The sequence below is a fragment of the Nyctereutes procyonoides genome, unplaced genomic scaffold (genome assembly GCF_905146905.1).
Source record: "Nyctereutes procyonoides isolate TBG_1078 unplaced genomic scaffold, NYPRO_anot_genome, whole genome shotgun sequence".
Lineage (NCBI taxonomy): Eukaryota > Metazoa > Chordata > Mammalia > Carnivora > Canidae > Nyctereutes > Nyctereutes procyonoides.
The window spans coordinates 70,782,428-70,804,146 of record NW_026575052.1 but is presented as its reverse complement, the minus strand read 5'-3'; the positions used below and the strand labels follow the sequence as shown (position 1 = coordinate 70,804,146).

At 38.2% G+C, this 21,719-nt stretch overlaps 1 protein-coding gene across 1 annotated transcript in view; it reads right to left on the bottom strand.

The window, feature by feature from the left end:
• CUNH10orf67 (chromosome unknown C10orf67 homolog) overlaps positions 1–21,719 on the bottom strand; it is a 158,055-nt gene that overhangs the window by 56,250 nt on the left and 80,086 nt on the right. The window contains exons 9-10 of the mRNA XM_055332670.1: positions 7,290–7,349; positions 6,482–6,658 (exon numbers count right to left, since the gene is read on the bottom strand). Of these exons, the coding sequence (XP_055188645.1) occupies positions 6,482–6,658; positions 7,290–7,349 (237 nt within the window). The remainder of the gene's footprint in view (positions 1–6,481; positions 6,659–7,289; positions 7,350–21,719) is intronic.

Here is a 21,719-nt window from a genome sequence, read left to right as displayed (position 1 = left end):
CTAAATGAATAAATAAGGGAAAACAAATAACTTTAATTTGTTCCTTTTTTTATGGACAAGCAGAGACTACAGGAAAAGAAAACAAAGGGATATTAAATGAAGAAAAGTTCAAGTACCATCCTCCATGAAATTATATTCCTTCCGAAGAAAAAAAATTGATATATTGTAAAATCATCCCCAGGGTGTGAGGACAAAGCTGGGACTTGTGGACACTGGGCCTCAAATGGTCAGGGCTGGAGAAACTGACAAGTTAGTAGAGTTAGATCTAAAGGGGGAGGCCAATATTCCAATGCCCAGTGTTCAGGGGCGTGCAGCTACCTCAGGCTTGGCTCTGGCCAGCATCCATACTGCAGCAGTCCTGTGGTAATAAGTTCTATGATAGAATTCATGGCACCAAGTAGCAGAATTTGTACATGCAATAATGGCAGTTAGAATGAGTGACAGACAGTATGTCAAAAGTTCATGAGAGTAAGACCCAAGTCCAGGCAGTATCAGGACTCTGGCTAAATGACCTAGTGTTCAAGACTGGCCTCAACTTCCAGTGGGAACTGGAGAGAAATCCACAGCTGAAACCCAAGCAAAGGAATAAAGCAACACCATGCATGGAGGGGCAAGATGGCTGCTCTGTGGGTACCTGAATGTCAAGGATGATACGTCTGTTACCATGAGGGTGATATTACATGTGGTCAGGACCTAGCAACTGCCCTGCCTGAGAGTGCTTAAGGAAGAAAAAAATTGATACAGATCTCAAATTTATTTTTTCTGGATTCCCACAATTGTATCTTAGATCCTTAATTAAGTTATATTAAAATATCATAAACTCTACAAATAAAATGCCATCACTTTTCCTCAAGAACATAACAAGAAGACAAAGCATTAAAACCCATTATGTGATCTATAGATCTATAAAGAACTTCTTAAACTCAACACCAAAGAAACAAACAATCCAATCATGAAATGGGCAAAAGACTTGAAGAGAAATCTTACAGAGGAAGACATAGACATGGCCAACACGCACATGAGAAAATGCTCCGCATCACTTGCCATCAGGGATACAAATCAAAACCACAATGAGATACCACCTCACACCACTGAGAATGGGGAACATTAACAAGGCAGGAAACCACAAATGTTGGAGAGGATGTGGAGAAAGGGGAACCCTCTTACACTGTTGGTGGGAATGTGAACTGGTGCAGCCACTCTGGAAAACTGTGTGGAGGTTCCTCAAAGAGTTAAACATAGACCTGCCCTACGACCCAGCAATTGCACTGCTGGGGATTTACCCCAAAGATACAGATGCAATGAAATGCCGGGACACCTGCACCCCGATGTTTCTAGCAGCCATGTCCACAATAGCCAAACTGTGGAAGGAGCCTCGGTGTCCATCGAAAGATGAATGGATAAAGAAGCTGTGGTCTATGTATACAATGGAATATTACTCAGCCGTTAGAAACGACAAATACCCACCATTTGCTTCAATGTGGATGGAACTGGAGGGTATTATGCTGAGTGAAGTAAGTCAATCGGAGAAGGACAAACAGTGTATGTTCTCATTCATTTGGGGAATATAAATAATAGTGAAAGGGAATATAAGGGAAGGGAGAAGAAATGTGTGGGAAATATCAGAAAGGGAGACAGAACATGAAGACTCCTAACTCTGGGAAACGAACTAGGGGTGGTGGAAGGGGAGGAGGGCGGGGGGGGGGTGTGGGGGTGAATGGGTGACGGGCACTGAGGGGGGCACTTGACGGGATGAGCACTGGGTGTTATTCTGTATGTTGGTAAATTGAACACCAATAATAAATAAATTTATTTTAAAAAAAAAGAAAAAAGAGAGAGAGAAAAAAAAAATCATTATGTGGGCAGCCCGGGTAGCTCAGCGGTTTAGCGCCGCCTTCAGCCCAGGGTGTGATCCTGGAGACCCGGGATCAAGTCCCATGTCATGCTCCCTGCAGGGAACCTGCTTCTCCCTCTGCCTGTGTCTTTGTCTCTCTCTGTGTCTCTCATGAATAAATAAATGAAATCTTTAAAAAATAAAAATAAAAAAAATAAAACCCATTATGTGGTTCTTTTTTTAAAGCTTTATCAATATTATCTCATTAATTATTCCAATTCTCCTTGTCGCAGCCTTTCTTACCCTTGTTGAACGAAAAGTTCTAGGCTATATACAATTCCGAAAAGGGCCCAATATTGTAGGACCATATGGTCTTCTCCAACCCATCCCCGATGCAGTAAAACTTTTTATAAAGGAACCCCTAGGACCCCTCACATCCTCTATATCTATATCCTAGCACCCATCCTAGCCCTATCACTAGCCCTTACCATATGAATCCCCCTTCCCATACCTTATCCTTATTTATTTATTCGAGAGAGAGAGAGAGAGAGAGAGAGAGAGAGAGAGAGGCAGAGACACAGGTAGAGGGAGAAGCAGGCTCCATGCCGGAAACCCGACGTGGGACTGGATCCCGGGATTCCAGGATCGCGCCCCCGGCCAAAGGCAGGCGTCAAACCGCTGAGCCACCCAGAGATCCCCCATCATGTGATTCTTATCTAAAAACATTTTTCCTTTGTGCAAAAAAAAATTGAATATGATTTTCGCTAAGATCTTTTCAGTCCCAAATATACTGAAAGTATTTAATTTATCATCGAACTACTCAGAATAAGACAATGTAGAAAGTAATAGCCACTTTCAGTTGACTTCTATATATAATATAACTCAGCTTGCCAATTCTGGAGAGCATAATCTAAAGATGAATTCATTTTAGTGGCAAATGAAAATTTTGATTTTGAAATAAAACAAGTATAGAGTATATGATTCTAATAATCCCTACATTGTAAAGCTATTTGATGAAAGATCTAGTACAATATGGAAAACTCTTTTGTGTCAACAAAGTCTCTCAAAATACAGTGAATATCCTTTGCCAGCCTCTGAAGACCATGCACATGCACAGGATGATCCTATCTTTGGATCAAACAGCCATCCACTCTGGCCAGATCCACAATGGCAAAATGCAGGCTTTCCCATGTTGCTCTGCAGAACTCTTAACTGCCTGCCCTACCAAGCAAAGCCAAGATTAAAAAGAATGAAATAATGAAACAATAAACAGATTATATTATTTTCTTCTCTGGTGATGTTTATTTCAAGCTTCATGTGGAATTTAATCAAATAAGAGGCTTGCATAGGAGGACAATGGTCAATTTCAGAAAGAAAGATTTTTTTCCCCTCACCTACCTAGCCTATAATCCTATAACAATCATTCTCTATTTTATAATAATATTTTTATTAAATCACTAGTTTGCAGGGTGAATGTGATCATAATTGCAAGAAAATATTTTACCTGACAATTTTTAAATGTGAAAAGAACAATGGTCTAGAGTTTTTATTGAAGTCCTCTATGCTGTACAAATTGCTTTGTAGTGAGTGAACTTTAAGGATGCGGACGTGATTGACTTTGTCCATGTCCCATTTCCCACACAGACAGTCCTAATGCTTTCTGCAGATCTAAGCACACACCATATGTTCTATCAGCATAGACCAGGTTACCCCATGGAAGCTCAGAAGTCTTCCAGGGAAGCATTTACTGGGTGCAACCTTAATTAACTAATTACCCTGGGGAGGGGGGAGGAGAGAGGTTTGCAGAAACCCCTGGGAATCCAATCTAACCTTGTTACGTGAAACTTTAGTATTTGAAATGTTTCACAGATATCAAAAAATAAACTTTACACAAAACACTGTGCAAATACAAATTTTATGTTGTGAAATCTTTCATAAATAGAAATCAAACAGCAATGTTCCTATCGTGCTTTTCAGACTGGCTAAACACTCAGTTTATCACTGTGTACTCCACTATGTGAAGCACGTGTGCTGTTCCCACCGAATGACACAGATTTCAAAAAAATAAGTATGATTAATTAGATAAGATAAATGACTGATGTAAAAAGTTCCTTCGGCGAGCTCTCCGTTTGGTCATTTACATGCGATACATGTCGCAAACCCCTTTAAAGACAATTTTTAAGAAGTCCAGCTACGTCAATGTCATGAAAGATTTAAAAAAGAAAAAAGAGGAAAATTAAAGTGAGTGTGCATAATGCATCAAGTTAATCTGCAGTGAAGACGGTGCCGCATGGAAAGGTCAGATATAAGGGGGCACTTCTATGGAAATTACTAACAATGAAAATGTATATGATAGTGTTAATGGTGACCTAGAAAAATATACTTCAGTTTTAAATGGAGTCAATTAATAGAAATATGTGCACACCAGCTTATGTCACCTCCCCCCTCCTCTGGTCTAATTTTTACTTACAGTTAAACATTAACTTCTGAGTCTCTCCAGCCGACAACACACACTGTGAGGCTTTGGCAACATCAAAATAACAATCCTATATGGTCAGAAGGGGAGATCTGACTCTAACAGAACATCCCACTGAACTGACACCTCTGAGAGATCCTATCAGCCCTGTCTCTCCTTTACGATGCATCTTCTGTGACTGAGGACAGTTGGTTATTTCTGCCCCTTGTGGCTGTGAACTTGGAAGCTCAAATTTCAGCTGGAAATCCAGAACCCTGGAGTTTTTTAAATCTGCCATTGTAGGGTTTAGTTAGGGCCTGGGGCAGCTCCCCGTGCTGCTCTGATCTTGGGGATCTGCTGCTCGGTCCCACACACCTCCCCTGCTCTGCAGTCCTCCCGTCATCCTCTCAGAGCCTAAGACCCCAGACTCTGCCCACCCCCTCCACTCCCCACTGCCAAGGGACCTGATTTCATGGCAGCTGATGGAACATTCTGGAACAGGGCACAGCCTTAGCCATATGCTCCCTAAGTCTGAGGCTGACATTAGAACCCCTCCCTCAGTCTGGCTGACCTGTCCCCCAGGTCAGCCGACAGCATTGCACACTCAGCCTCGGGGCTAGATTTCTTTTTGTTCAGTTTTTTTTTTGTTGTTCTTTGGTGAACAAAAAACAAAAACAAAGCAAAGTAAACCCCACAAACACACACACACACACACACACACACACACACACACAAACAAATGGATAAACAAAAAACTTCCCTAAGAACTGCATTCTAAACATCTTCCTTCTAGAACCTAGGCGCTGGTTGGTCATGCACCAAATTCCCCCCACCCCCCCCACCCCCAAATAACATTCTCCTCCTTTGGAAATTACGCTGGTTTCCAGTTGTCTATACTTCCTGATTGGAAGTGGAAATGCTTTCAGAGGAGAATGCTTTATCTCAGCCCCTGGGGTCTACACCAGGGCCTCTCTTCTCTACCTCTGGCTTGCTCCTCTGCTGGGGAAGAGCCATGAGCCTTGCCCAGTGGGTGGTGGGCATGAGGGGTCTGTACCTTTGCATTTGAAACAAGGATGACACAGGCAGCATGATCCTGCTCTGCTCCTCCTGCCCCAAGTGTGAGAGAGGCAGACTCTGCCCCCACAGGAGTAAGAGAAAGAACAAGGTGAGGTGCAGGAGCCAGGCAGAGGAGTATGGGAAGGGCTACATGTTGGCTCCATGTATCACCAGGGGGCTTCAAAGCTTTCTAAAAATCAACATGGAAAAAGAGTTTTGACGAGTTATACAATTCACGGTGCCCACAGGCCAGATCAGTTGCTCAGAGAACTACAATTCCTGTAGCTCACAGCAGAAGCAAGATCTCCACAGGAACATTCTAAAGGGCAGGGTCGTGTCATGCACGATGATGAGCAGAGCTTTAGCGGTGTCCACACACCAAGTCAACGTTGAGTTGACTGTCAGAGAGCTACCTCTTAACATGCTCTCTTATACAGACCAGTAGTGCTGCCTCGGGTCCAGTAAAAAGCAATTCTGATTATTTGGGGGGGATGATGGGTTGGGAGAGTAATAGCATATCATTCATGCACACGTGTCTCTGGTGATGTGAGTTCATCCAGTTGTCAACTGAGAATACTATGAGAAAATGGACTATATGGCTGCATGACCCTCAGGGGATTTTCAGTATGCTGATTCTTCTTCTCTTTTTTTTTAAGATTTTGTTTATTCATGAGAGACACATAGAGAGAGGCAGAGACACAGGCAGAGGGAGAAGCAGACTCCATCCCGCGCCCCTGAGATCATGACCCACTGAGCCACCCAAGTGCCCTTTTCAGTAAGCTGGACAGGTCCTGGGCAGTAATGAGTTAGGAATTATACACCCTAGAAAGTGCTTGGAACATGGCTTTTCTGTCTTGCTAATTTAATAGAGAGCCACTGAGCCTTAGTGGCTAAGCTAAATTAAACATCAACTTGTGGATAATGGTGGCATCCTCTTGGGCAGTCAGGGGGACCCAACAAGAACACCTTGGTGTAGAGACCTCCCTGCCCAGCTCAGGCATAGAGAGTAGGGGAACCTGATGTATGAGACAGTTGGCCTTGCTGCCGTTGGCCTTGAGGTCACAATAGTGCTAACACAGTAGGGGCCCTGTGTGGACGCGGGTGTCCTAGGGTGGGGTCAGAGGACTGGTTCTTACCACGGGCTGCTCTTCCTTTGCAGATTTCTTTGGTGTCTTAACTATCTTGGTCTTAACAGTCGCTACAGTGAGGGAGGGTGAGTGTGACCTTGAAATGGCTCTATTTCTGGATGGAATCCTGGGCTGTGAGGGCCACGGAGACAAAGCGGTTTCTTTCACTTTGACTGGTTTCAGGCTCTGGCACACAAAGAGAAGGGGCTTTGTTATTCTCACTTCACTCTTCAGAATCGCATCCCTTTCTTTTCCTCCCTTGAGGGGGCATTGCATGGTCAAGTTTTCAGTCCCAAAGGGCGTAGATCTGTTCCTTTGCCCAGTCCCACACTCCTTTTTTGGCCCGATTTAATGTGTAGGCTGGGGCTGTTTTTCCACCCCTCCCACTGATGCCATTGTACTAAGAAAAACATACCAACAGATCAGTGTTTTCTGGAAGCACCTGGAAAGGAGGGAGTGGGGTGAAGTGGCAGCTTGAGGACTGTATCTTATTTGTAGGAAGTTAGGGGAATAAAAGGTTGGAGTGAAGGGACAGGAACCCAAGGAGATAGGGTATGAACCTAACTAGGGCTTAGTGCACCAGGATGACACCTTCCCCTCTCCCTCAGCTGGGCATCCCTTCTTTGTTGGTTTATACCGTCTTGTGGACCTCAGCCATCGGGATCCTGGACTCCCATCCACACTTTTAAGCATTTTCTCCTTCAAAATCAGATTTTGGAAAGTGAAAAGTCTCAGGACAGTATGTACACATTCTTCAACCCAGATGTCAGATTAAGACTGGCATAGAATAAGAGAAGAAAAAAAATTAAATGCAAACCTTGCTGCCTGAGCTGTCCAACTTTTTCCTTATTTCCATGTCCTCCTTCTGTTTATTAATCTGTGAAATTGAAGGCACATATCATTTGTTATCATTTGCAAATATTTTAAAAAGGAGAATTTTTCTATTAAACTTCCTCAAGCAATGAAAGAATAGAATTATAAACCACTTAACTAACACTATTATGAGAACATAAATTATACTGTTGAATATGAATTAGAAGAGAAAATAAATTTGTGCCAAGAAAAAAGCAATTGAAAGAGGTGAACAGAAAGAAATAAAATTATGTTTAAAGTCATTAGCATTTGTTCATTGTTTTAAGCATAATAAGGATTATAGAGAAACATACATTGTTTGCTTTTGTGGTAATAATTCATCTCATATTATAATGATAGCTATAAATACCAGGTCATATAAAAGTTTTGGAGAAATTTCAGATAATTCAATAGCCAGACTTCAATAGCATAATGATGAAATTCTGATTTAAAGAGTCAATCCTAGTTTTCAGGCACGAAAGGCGTTTTTCCCCTCCTAACCCCCTAAGAGGCTTTTGATGATATCTATATAATTGAGATATAATCAATATATAACATTATATTAGTTTCAGGTCTACAACATAATAATTCAAAATTTGTATGTGTTGCAAAATGATGGTCACAATAAATCTAGTTAACATCCACCACCATAAATACAGTTTTTTTTTGTGATGGGAACTTTTAAGATTTATTCTCTTACCAATTTTCAAATCTATAATACAGTATTATTAAATATGGTCACTGTGTTGTACATTACATCCCATGACTATTTATTTTATAACTGGAAATTTGTATCTTTTGATCACCTTCAGCCATTTCACCCACTTCCCAACCCACCTCTGGCAACCACCAATTCACTCTCTAAGTTCATTTTTCTGTTTTTTCTTTTTTTTTAGATTCAACATATAAGTGAGATTATGCTGTATTTGTCTTTCTCCAACTTACTTCACTTCATATAATGTCCTTAAGATTCATCCATCTTGTGCACACGTCAATAATATTAAGCTGTTTTCATCATATAAATCTATGACTATAGCCAGTTATTCTAATTCTGGATAACCTTATGCAATTAAACAATGGCGAGATACACCTCTAATCATTAATCTCACTGGCATGACTATTTTAAAATTTTTCTCTCACCTACAGATAGAGCAGAATTCAACAGAAGGCAGTTCTGCCTCATGAAATCTTGAGGTCTAGGAGAATAGTAACTGAAGTCCATGAAGCATTGCATTAAGGAAGAACTGGGCAGGTGTGCTAAGAGCAAGGAGAATGTACAAAGCTTGGATTTGTTTTAAATGCAGTGGGACACCAATGAAAAATTTTAAGTGTGTGAGAGGGATGTGTTTGTGATATGATAATATTTACATTATGAAGTCATAATTTGGGGGGGAATTACATTTCTGGTCACAGCTAAATAACTGCTATGAAGCCAACCCTCCCACAGATGACAGCTAGACTTTTTTTTTTTTAACTTCTGGAAAAAAATTTTTTTTAATTACCTGAAGACAATGGCTTTTAACTTAATAGCAATGCTCAATCTGTCTGGGTGGAGCAACTGAAACTATGATGGAAAACTTGAAGCCTTTCAGGATTGCTGAAGACACTGTTAGGGCAACCATAGCAGTGAAAGTCCTAAGGCAAGGAAATCCCAAAGAAAGCCAGACTGCGGAGCCTTCAACTTTGTGCATAAATTTTGCCCAAATCCTTAGCAGATGCCGGAATCATGCTTGGCAGTAAAGCTAATGCTCAAAGATTGAATTGAAATTTGAGCTCCCACCCACCGCATGTGAGGCAGAGCTTGCAGTCTGAATCAAGTTAAGTGTTTTTTTTTTTTTTTTTAAGTAGGCTCCATACCCAACCTGAAGCTCAATGCAGGGCTTGAACTCAAGACCCTGAGATCACTACTTGAGCTGAGATCAAAAGTCAGACATTTAACCTACTGAGCCACTTAGGTGTCCCTAACTGCCTGATTTTTTAAAATGACACATAATTTTCATAATGCCTGTAAAATCCCCAAAATGCTCAACATACAAATGTGTGTTGCTGATCTATGCTCACGTGAAAAGACTATTAATGTGGACTGACAGTGAGATAGGTAGCTCAAAAGTAGTGGAATGAGGTCTCTGAAGTGCTGAAGGAATGGAAAAAAGTCAAAAACTGTTAACTCGGATTTGTACTGACAGAAAATATCTTTCAAGATTGAAGGCAAGAGAAAGATACTTTCAGGTAAAGGAAAAATAGAAGGATTGTGTCACCAGGATAAACATTAAAGGAAGCTCCTCAGACTGAAGAAAAATGATCCCAGGGAGAACATCCAGTCTTTAGGAAGGAATTCAGAACATCAGAAATGGTCAATATGTTAGACTATTTTGTCTTAATCTTTCAAATACATATAACTGCTTAAAGCAAAAATTGTAGACATAAATACAATACATAAAACAACATTTCTATATTTTACATGAAACTGCCCTAAATTAACCTTAAGTAAACTGTAAAAGGTTATGGATGTAAATTGTAATTGCTAGAGCAAACACTAAGAGATAGGCAAAAAAGCCAAAATGATAATAAATTAAATTGGAATTCTACTATATATTAAAGGGACAGCAAGAAGAAGAAGAACAATAACAACAACAACAACAACAACAGAGGTAAGACAACAATGAAAAAATCCGGATAGGACACACAAAAGGCAAATAATAAAATGGTACACTTAAAGCTAATTCTATCAATAATAACATTGAGTGTTGATAGACTGAACAGTCTAGTTAAAATGCAGAAATAGGCAGAATGTGTAAAAAAGAAACACTCAATTTTTACTGTCTATAACACAAGCACTTTATAAATACACAGAGAGGCTGAAAATATATGTATTGAAAAAATGCAATGCAAACATAAGAAGGCTGGAGGTACTACATTTATACCTAACATGTATAGTAGATTTCAGGATTAGAGAATCACTAGAGATAGAGTGGGACATTTTATAATGATAAAAGGATCAATTTATGAGAATACATAATAATTATAAATGCAAATGGACCTAATAACAGAGCTTTAAAACACATGAAGTAAAAAATTTTTCAAAATTATATAGCCATATAACACCGCTCTCTCAGCAACTGAAAGAACTAAACAAAAAAAGACATATAGATGACCTAAAAAACACTATTACGGACAATCCGGGTGGCTCAGCGGTTTAGTGCCGCCTTCAGTCCAGGGCGTGATCCTGTAGACCTGGGATCGAGTCCCGCGTCGGGCTCCCTGCGTGGAGCCTGCTTCTCCCTCTGCCTGTGTCTCTGCCTCTCTCTCTCTCTCTTTGTGTCTCTCATGAATAAATAAATAAAAACTTTTTAAAAAATTTAAAAGATAAATAAAAATAAAAAACACTATTACTACCTTGATTTAATTGATAACTGCAGAATATAAATTATTTTCAAGCAGATATAGTACAGTAAATGATACATGATACACTATATGCTTTTTGGCCATGCAATAACTGCCAACAAATGAATAAAAATTTAAATCGCACAGAGGATGTTCTTTGATTACAGTGGAATTAAACTAGAAATGAATAACATAAATATTTGTAGGAAAATCACTAAATTTATAAATTAAACAACAGAATTCTAAAACACAAGGGAGGGATCCCTGGGTGGCGCAGCGGTTTGGCGCCTGCCTTTGGCCCAGGGCGCGATCCTGGAGACCCAGGATCGAATCCCACGTCGGGCTCCCGGTGCATGGAGCCTGCTTCTCCCTCTGCCTGTGTCTCTGCCTCTCTCTCTCTCTCTGTGTGACTATCATAAATAAAAATTAAAAAAAAAATAAAACACAAGGGAAATCAGAAATTAGACAATGCTCCAAACTGAATGAAAATATAGGATATCAAAACGTGTATGGTGCTGCTTAGAGGGAGATTGATAGCTTTAGATGCCCAAATACAAATAATAAAAAGCCTGAGATCAATGATCTCAAGTTCCATCCTAAGAAGGTTAAAAAAAAAAAAAGAATACAGAGTAAGCAAAAGGTAAATAGACAGGAGAAAAGGACAGAGATCAGAGCATATATCAATTAAATAAAAAAGAAAAAAATAGACCCAAAACTAATGTCCTGAAAAGATCAGCAAAATTAATAAAACTCAACTAGATTGATCAAGAACATAATTTACTAAAACTGTAATAAAAGAGGATTCATTATTTCAGATCCTATAGATACTAGAAGGATTATAAGAGAGTGTTATGGAAAACCTCATACTGACAAATACATAATTAAATAAAGTGAAAAAATTGAATAATACAACTTAACAAAACACAAAATGAAATAGAAAATGTGAATAGCTCCATAGCTATTAAAGAAAACAAATCCATTATCAAAAACTTTTGCATAAAGAAAACTCTAGGTGCAGGTGCTTTCATTGGTGAAGTCTATCAAACATTTTAAAAGAAATAACAGAAATCTTTTCACTAACACCACTAAAATTGTTTTCAGAAGATAGAGAAGACATATTTCTCAAGTCATTTTATGAAGCCAACATAACTCTAACACTAAAACTCAAAAAACATGCATATACACAAAGAAAGAAAATTTAGAGATCAATGTCTCTTATGAACATAGATTCAAAAGTCCTCAACATACTACTAGTAAATTGAGTGCAGTAACATATAAAATGTAAGAAAGGTCACAATAGAGGGGTTCACCTCAGAAATGCAAAATTGCTTCAATATTCACAAACCAAAGTATTTCACCATATTACAGGATAAAGGAAAAAATATATAGTCATTTCAATAGCTGCAGAAAAAAACACATTTGATAAAATTCAACAGTCATTCACAAAAGGAACTCTCAGAAAGTAGGAATAAAAGGAAATCTTCTCAGCCTGATAAGTGACTGCCTGAAAAATCTATAGCCAAATCACACTTAATGATGACGTAATAAAGTTTGCCCCCCTCTGAGGCGGAGAAGGTGACAAGAATGCTTCTTCTCACCACTGTTATGTAACACTGTATTGCAGGTCCTAAATATTGTTATAAACACTAAAAAGAGAAGTGCCTGGATGGCTGGGTTGGTTAAGTGCCTGCCTTTGGCTTGGGTTATAATTCCAGGGTCCTAGAATTGAACCCCACATTGGGTTGCCTGCTCAGCAGGGAGTCTGCTGGTTCCTCTCTCTCTGCCCTTCCCTCCCATTCGTGCTCTCTCTCTCTCAAGTAAATAAAATCTTTTTTTTTTCAGGTAAATAAAATCTTAAAAAAAAAAGGAAAAGAAATAAAAGGTACAAAGCTTAGAAACAAATAAGTAAAATTATCTCTATTTACAGAAGACCTGATGGCTTACATATCAAGAATCTACATGTTGTTTACATTTTAAGGAATCTATGAAATTACTCTATTAGGTGAATCTAGCATGGTTGAAGAATACAAAGTTACAATAAAATTGATTGTATTTTTATTTTTTTAAAAAAAGATTTTATTTACTTATTCATGAAAGGCACAGGGGGAGAGAGGCAGAAACAGGCAGAGAGAGAGGCAGGCTCCATGCAGGGAGTCCGACCTGGGACTCTACCCTGGGACTCGACCCTGGGACTCCAGGACCACTCCCTGGGCCAAAGGCAGGCACTAAACCGCTGAGCCACCCAGGGATCCCCTGATTGTATTTTTTATATACCAGTACCAAACAATTGGAAATAAAACTTAAGGGCAGCCCCGGTGGCGCAGCGGTTTAGCGCCGCCTGCAGCCCAGGGTATGATCCTGGAGACTTGGGATCCAGTCCTGTGTCGGGCTCCCTGCATGGAGCCTGCTTCTCCCTCTGCCTGTGCCTCTGCCCCGCCTCTCTCTCTCTCTCTCTCTCTCTCTCTCTCTCTCTCTCTCTCTCTCTCTCTCCTCTGTCTCTCATGAATAAATAAATAAAATCTTAAAAAAAGGAAATAAAACTTAAAACAATTCCACTTCTAAATGCATCAAAAAAAGGTAAAATATTTAGGAATAAATTTAACAAAAGATGTGCAAAAACCTCCACTGAAAATGAAAACATATTGGCAACAAAAATTAAAGAAGACCTAAATAAATAGAGATGTATACTATGCTTATGGGTTGGATGATTCAGTCTAGTAAATTGTTCGTATGTCAATCTCCTCGAGTGTATCTGTACATTTTTATCACAATCCTAATCATAAAACAGTTTTTTTTTGTAAAAATGGACAAGTTGTCTCTCAAATCTATATGGAAATATAGAGCATCTAGAATTTTCAAAATGACTTTGAAAAGAACAAAGTTGGAGGACTTGCTGTTACTTGTTTTCAAGACCCAGTATAAAGCTACAGAAATTAACATAGTGTAAGTACTAGCTTAAGGGTTAACAATTCATTACAACAGAATAGAGAACCCCAAACTACCTGACTGATTTTCAACAAAGGTTCCAAAGCAATCAACATAATGGGTGGGTGGCTCAGTTGATTAAGTGGACAACTCTTGATTTAGGATCAGGTGATGATCTCAGGGCCCTGGGATCCAGCCCTGCCTCTGGTTTCTTGCTCAGCAGGAGTCTGCTTGAAATTCTCTTTCCCTCTCCCTCTGCCCCTATCCCCATTTGCTTGCTCTCTATCTCTTTCAAATAAATAAATAAATAAATCTTTAATATATATATGCATTTATATATGTTATGTATATATATTATACACCTAAAGATAAGGTGTTTTGTTTTTTTTTTTTAAGAAGAAAATATAAAAGAATATCTTCTTGACTTCAGGGTAAGGCAAGGGTTTCTAAGCATACATAAAGCAATATCCATAAAGGAAATTAGCTGATAAATTAGGCTTTAAGATAAAGATGTATTTTTCCATCAAAATACATTGTCAAGCAAATGAACAGAAAAGGTATAACCGAGGAAAAATATTTATAAAATGTATATCTGGCAAGACTGGTATCCAAGATAAATTTTCTCTATTGTAGTTGTATGTTTAGTTTGGAAGAAACTTTCTAGTTATATCTAGCTTCTCTGCACTTATTCGCTAATAAAAAAAAAAAACCTCAATATTTTAAAATGTACTTTTATTTTGAGATAATTGTAGATTCACATGCAATGATAAGGAATACTATACCAAGAACCTGTAATACTCTTTACTTCCTTTCCCCTAATGTTAACAACTTGGAAAACTATAGTACAATATCACAACCAGGACCTTGACGTTGATACAACCCAGTAATATTATTCAGATTTCCCTAGCAGGCATTTGTATGTGTGTATTTCACTTCATACTAGTTCAGCACCTGTCAAGCCACAGAATCAACACACAGATCCCGTGTTGCCCTTTTGTAACACACCCCCCTCCCATACTGTGCCCCTCTCCCCATCGTTAATCCTGGCAACCACTAATTTGTTCTCCATTTCTAACACTTCATCGTCTCAAAAGTATTGTATAACTATATTGCACACCTGAAGCTAATATAATAGTGTATGTTAACTATACTGGAATTTTCAAAGGAGTGGCATATAAATGAATCATACAATGTGTAGCCTTTTGGGACTGGTTTTTTCATTCAGCATAATTCCCTTGAGATTCATCCAAGTTGTTCCTGTATCTTTAGTTTATTCCTTTTTGTTGCTAAATAATATTCTGAGGTATGGTTATCCCATGTTTAACCATTCATATGTTTAAGGACATATGGGTTGCTTCCAGATTTTGACTATTACGAATAAAGCTGTTTTGAACTTTTGGGTATAGCATTTTGGTTTGTGAATATGTTTTTATTTCTCTGGGAAAATGCATAAGAGTGCAGTTGCTGAGTTATATTGTAATTGCATGTTTAGTTTTTAAAGAAATTGTCAAACTGGTCTCCTAGTTATTCAGTTTCTCTCCATTCTTGCCAGGATTTAGTGTTGTCACCACTTTTTAAAAAATTTTAATCAGTCTGGGGGCGCCTGGGTTGCTCAGTGGTTGAGCATCTGTCTTTGGCTCAGGTCGTGATCCTGGGGTCCTGGGATGGTGTCCTGCATCAGGATCCCTGCAGGGAGCCTGCTTTCTGTCTGCCTATGTTTCTGCCTCTCTCTGTGTCTCTCACAAATAAATAAAATTTTAAAATCTTTTAAAAATATTTAATCAGTCTGATAGATCTGTAGTGATTATCTCTGGGTGGTTTATTTTGCATTTCCATCATGGGGAGCACTTTTTCATGTGCCTCTTCAATAATATGTCTGGTCATGTCTTTTGCTCTTTTTCTAGTTGGATTTTTTTTCTACTGCTGAGTTTTGAAAGGTCTTATTTACTTGGATGTTAGTCCTTTGTTAGATACATGGTTCACGAAACTTTTCTCTACATCTGTCAGTTATCTTTCATCTGCTTCATGTGTGCTTTCATGGAGAAAAGCTTTTAATTTTAATAAGATCTGTTATGGACTGAATCCTTGTATCCCTGCAAAATCCATGTGATGAATCCCCAATGTGATGATATAAGAAGGTGGAGCCTTTGGGAAGCAATTAAATTTAGATTAGGTCATAAGAGTATTAGACTCCCGTGATGGGATTGATCCCCTTATAAGAAGAGGAAGAGAGTGAGCTAGAGTGCTCTAGCTCTCTGTCTGTCTGTCTCCCTCTCTTCCCCCACCTACCCAGCACTTGATGTGCACCCACTGAAGAAAAGCCAAGTGAGCACACTGGGAGAAAAGAGCAGTCTGCAATCCAGGAAGCAGGCTTTCACTAAACACCCAATCTGCTGCTGGCCTCTTGATCTTGAACTTCCCAGCCTCCAGAACTGCAAGAAATAAGTGTTTGTTGTTTAAGCCATCCAATCTGTGGTGTTTTCTTATACCAGCCCACGTATATTAAGATAGGACGGGGGCCAATCTATCAATCTTTCCTTTTATGAACTGTGCTTTTGGTATCAAGTATAAGAACTCTTTGCCTAACCCTACACACCAAAGATTTTCTCTTTTTCTCCCCAAATGTTTATGGCTTTATATTTTACGTTTAAGTCTATAATCCATTTTTAATTACTCTTTGTGTTAGGTATAAGGTTTACATAAGGTTCATTTTGGGGGCTGCAGATGTCCAATTGCTCCTGCACCAAATGCTGAAAAGGCTATCCTTCCTCCAGTAAACTGCTTCTACACTTATGTCAAAAAAAAAAAGAATCAGTTGAACATATTTGTGTGGATCTACTTCTGGGTTCACTGTTCTGTTCCATTGACTTATGGGTCTAGTCCTCTACAAATACCACAGTTCTTTGATTACCGATAATAAATCTTATATCAGGTAAAGTGAGTCCTTCTAATTTATTCATATTTTCAAGATTGGTTTAACTTTTCTAGGCCCTTACCTTTAGAATAAAATTGTCTATGTCAACAAAACAAAACAAAACACAAAATAAAACAAAAAACCTAGCTGGGATTTTGATAGAAATGAGCTCAACTTGTGGAAGAACTGACATCTTTACTACCTTGAGTTGTCCACTTCATGAACACAGTAAGTCTTTTCATTTATTTGAGTCTTTGATTTCTTTCATAAGCTTTTTATAATTATCAGCATACAGAACCTATATATGTTTGGTTAGATTTATATCTATTTATGTTTTCTTTGGAGCAAGTACAAATTACACTGTGTTTTTAATTTTTGTTTCCATATGTTCTTTCCTGATATATAGAAAGGCAATTGATTTTTAGAAAGAAAATATTCAGTCGTTTACCATTGAGTCTGATGAAACATATAGGACTTTTTTTTTGGCACATGTTCTTCATCAATTTGAGGAAGTTCCTTCTTTTCCAGGATTGCTAAGTGCTTTTTTCATGAATGGGTGTTGGATTTTTTTTCAAGTGATTTTTCTCCATCAGTTGACATGATCTTGTGCTATGTTTTTATGGATTTTATTGATTTATTTTCAAATGCTGAACTAGGCTTTTGTATCATGAATAAATCCCAGTTGGTCATAATGTATAATTTTTTATACATAGTAGGCTTCAATTTGTCAATATTTGTTGAGTATTTTTGCACCTGAATTCATTAAAGATATTGCCCTATACTTTTCCTTTTTTTTGCATACGGTCTTTTTCTGGTTTCGGTATTATACTAGCCTCATATGATGCACTGAGAAATGATTCTGCCTCTTTGAATTTTCTGAAATATATCATATAAAACTAGTGTTAATTCTTTACTGTCTGGTAAGATTCTTTATTGAAACTATCCAGACATTCTGGAAATTATTTTTTTCAGGAGCTTTTAAATTATACATTCAATTTTTATGGTCGTAAGACTTTTAAGATTATTTATGTCATCTTAATTGAATTTTGGTAGTCATTGGTTTTTGAGGAATTGCTCCATTTGTTTCCTAAGTTTTGAAACTCATGAACATAAAGTTTTTGTAGGTTACTCAATTATCCTTTATTTATTTTTTAAAATATTTTATTTATTTATTTATGAGAGACACAGAGAGAGAGAGAGAGAGAGAGGCAGAGACACAGGCAGAGGGAAGAGCAGGCTCAATGCAGGGGGCCCAATGTGGGACTCGATCTCGGGTCTCCAGGATCACGCCCTGGGCTGAAGGAAGGTGCTAAACCGCTGAGCCACCTGGGCATTCTGCCCCCAATTATCCTTTTAAAGATGACAAGTTCTATAATGATATCCTATTTTATGGTTAAAGTTGGAGATTTGTGTCTTTTGCCCATCTCTTTCCATATTTAATAGTCATGCTAGATATTTATCAATTTTATTGATTTTATTGATTTATTTTTGTTGATTTCCTCTGTTTGCCTATTTTTCAATTCTATTTATTTCTGCCATTATCATTATTTCCTTCCCATATGTTGATTTGGGTTTATTTTGCTCTTTTGTTTCTAATTTCTTGAGGTAGAAATTTCAATTATTGATTTGAGACTCTCTCTACTGTAAGCATTTAGAGCTATAGTTCCTTCTTAGCACTGCTTCAGCTCTATCTCATATATTTGATATGTTTTATTTTTCATTCTACTTTATGTACTTAAAAAATTATATTCAGACTTCCTCTTAATCTTCCTATTCCCAGTTTGCTAAGAGTTTTCATCATAAATATATATTGGAGTTTCTCATGTGTTTTTTCTACATCTATCTGCCCTCTGGCTCCAACATTTTACATTTTTCCCATATACAAAATCCTCTCCTGTACCTTATTCTAGAAATTCTGAGGTTTTAGCTATTACATTTAGGTTTATGGTCCATTTGAGTCAATTTTTATATGAGGTGTGAGGTTGAGTTGAGGTTCGTTTTTTCTTATAGCTATCCAAGTGTTCCAGCACCCTTTGTTGAAAAGATCATACTTTCCTGCTTGAATTGGCTGGGCACCCTTGTCTGAAATAAATTTATCATATATGACCCAGTAGGTTTTTTTCTGGGGTCTTTATTCTATTTCATCAAACTATGTTTATCCTTATATCAGTATCATTATACCTTGTCTACTGTGCCTTTACAGTAAGTCTTGAAAGCAGGTTGTGTGAATCCTTCAGCTTTGTTCTTTTTCAGAATTATTTCAGCTATTCTTGATCCATCAATTTCCATATAAATTTTAGAGGAGCTTGTTGGTTAAAAAAAGTCTTCTAGGATTTTGATTGAGATTGTGTTGAATCTATAAATCAACCTGGAGATAACTGACAGTTTATATTGTCTAAATCATGAACATGGTATGTTTCTCCATCTTTTTAAGTCTTTAATTTCTCTCAGGAGTGTTTTGTATGGTTTTGTACATATTTTGTCAATTTTATCCATAAGCATTTCATATTTTATGCTATTATAAGTGATATTTTATTTTTTCCATTTTTTATTGATTGCTTGTGTACAGAAATATATTATTTTTGTATCTTGATCTTTCTGAACTTGGTGAATTCAATTATTAATTCTAGTGGCTTTTTTGTAGAGTGTTTAGGATTTCCTATACAGACGATCATGTCATATGAGAATAAAAATAGTCCTACTTCTTTCTTTCCAATCTGGATGCCTTTTATCTCTTTTCTTGCATTATTATACTGGTTAAGACCTAAAATACAATGTTGAATGGAGATGATGAGAGCAGAAATTCTTGTCTCATTCCTGATCTTAGGCTTCAGTCTTTCCCCATGAAACATGACAGGAGTTGAATTTTCCCTCAGAATCCTCTTAATACATTGGAGTTGATACACAGAATCATGTCTGCTCTCAGGAGGAGCTTTTGGGTTTCTAGCTATCAGGCGAACCAAATGTCCCGGTTTGCCTGACTGGGGGTTTCTAGATATAAGACTCTCTGTGTAAAGCCTGGAGAAGTTCTGGTGAGACCAGGATGAGCTGGTCATCCTCTCAACTATGACTCTGCTTTCATTACCAAGTGAAGGTGTGAATAACCCACCCCTCTTTTCTTGGAGGAGGAAAGGAACCACCACACTTTCCAGTGCGAACAGATAATCCTATGGCCCAGCAGCTCCTTACCTGTCCTCCACCTGTTAATTGACCAGTAAGATGGCTCAGTTGGAATGGAATAAGTTCTCTGGGGGACTTAATACCAATGGCATTGGTGCCACTTCCCTGAGCTCAAGTCTGGGTGATCTTAATAGGGCATTTCCTTGGCCAAGAAGCTCCCACTTGAGCAAACATGCACTAGATGGTCCTGGTACCCTTTCTAATTTCCCCAATAAATGTATAGAGTGGTACAGTGGTGGAGTTCTTCTCCTACAGCACTTTCTGTGATTCATCCTGCTGGCCTACCCCATAATCACCTTGTGGTGGAGTCCTAAAAGATCAAGGGAGAGTGTCCTCTCTGTTTATTTTCTTCTTGTAAATTGTTCTTACTGAATTTTCTTTTTTTAAATTTTTATTTATTTATGATAGTCACAGAGAGAGAGAGAGAGAGAGAGAGAGAGAGAGAGGCAGAGACATAGGCAGAGGGAGAAGCAGGCTCCATGCACCAGGAGCCCGATGTGGGATTTGATCCTGGGTCTCCAGGATCGTGCCCTGGGCCAAAGGCAGGCGCCAAACCGCTGCGCCACCCAGGGATCCCCTTACTGAATTTTCTACATATACCTTGTATGCTAGGGGTATTTATGGCTCTGATCTTCACACAACATCTAGGATTACCATAGCACAGCACAACACTGGGTATTACCCATAGTAAACATTTGCTGCAACTACTACTATGTGACAGATAAATGACAATCTCCTAGAATAGAAATTTGGGGCTTTCTGCTGCCTGAACTCAGTATTAATGGCTTATGTTCATTGCAAAGTATTAGTGTACATTCTGACAGCGTGGTGTCAAGGGAGAGAATCAGTGAAATAAAAACAAAGGAAAGAGGATCAGCACTAGAACAGAACAAAGAGATTTTTCTTAAACACACCTGGCTAAGAGTTTTTCTTTATTAAAGAGGGCAACAGATCTCAATGTATGGTCCAAGGGTTCATGGGGTTCCCAAAATCTTTATGGCTTTTACAATGTCATTATTATAACAGTACTAAGACAATAATCACCTTTTTTCATCTCATGGTCTCGGCAGTACATAATGGAGTTTTCAGAGGCTCCATGATACTTACCCTGACAGAATGAATGCAGAAGCAGATAAAAGGACACTTCTAGTCAGCCAGATATTAAAGAAATTTACAAAATTGTAAGGCAATGCTACTCTTACTAAGCTTTTTTTTTGTTTTAGAAATTATATTTATAGGTAATATGCTATTTATTTCAGCATATGTGAGAGACTGTTATTGTTATTTTTAAATGAACCAATAAATAATGTTTTAATTTCACATGTAGTAAATATTAGCTGATAAAACCAATCTAAACCAAATCTCCTTAGAGGACTCAATAATTTTGAAGAATCCAAAGGGATCCTGAGACCAAAAAAATTGAGAACCACTGGAACAAACCTATAAATTAATACTGGAAAGTACATTGTAGTTAGTTCATATATCATGTAGCTGTGCCACATATGTATATTAACAGTGTTACCTGTTTATTAAAATCTATGTAGTTCATGATATAGTGTGGGTTAAGTCATTTTCAACTAATCATTTTTAAAATTCATTCCTTTGTTTACTCATAATAAATATTTGAGTATCTACTCTGTAGCAGCCACCATGGTAGGTTTTGGGGGCACAACTGTGAACAAGGTGGATTTCCTGATCTCAACTAGTTCACCAGATGAAAGTAGAGATAAGTCAACAGGCCACCTCTACAGAGCTTGAGTAGAGCTGAGAGGGAGTCTGTGTGCCATATAAACCTGGGGGTGGGCACATGGTCCAGGCTAGGGGAGTAAGGAGGAAGGGTTCCCAGAGGCCTTATCTGACATCTGACCTGAAGGATGAGCAGAAGCTAACCAAGAGAGGGTAATTTAGGAAGAGGGAACCACCTAGAAGAAATAGTACTCTGAGACATTTTGTAATAAACCTCCTGGTTATAGGTAGACAAATATGTCTGCT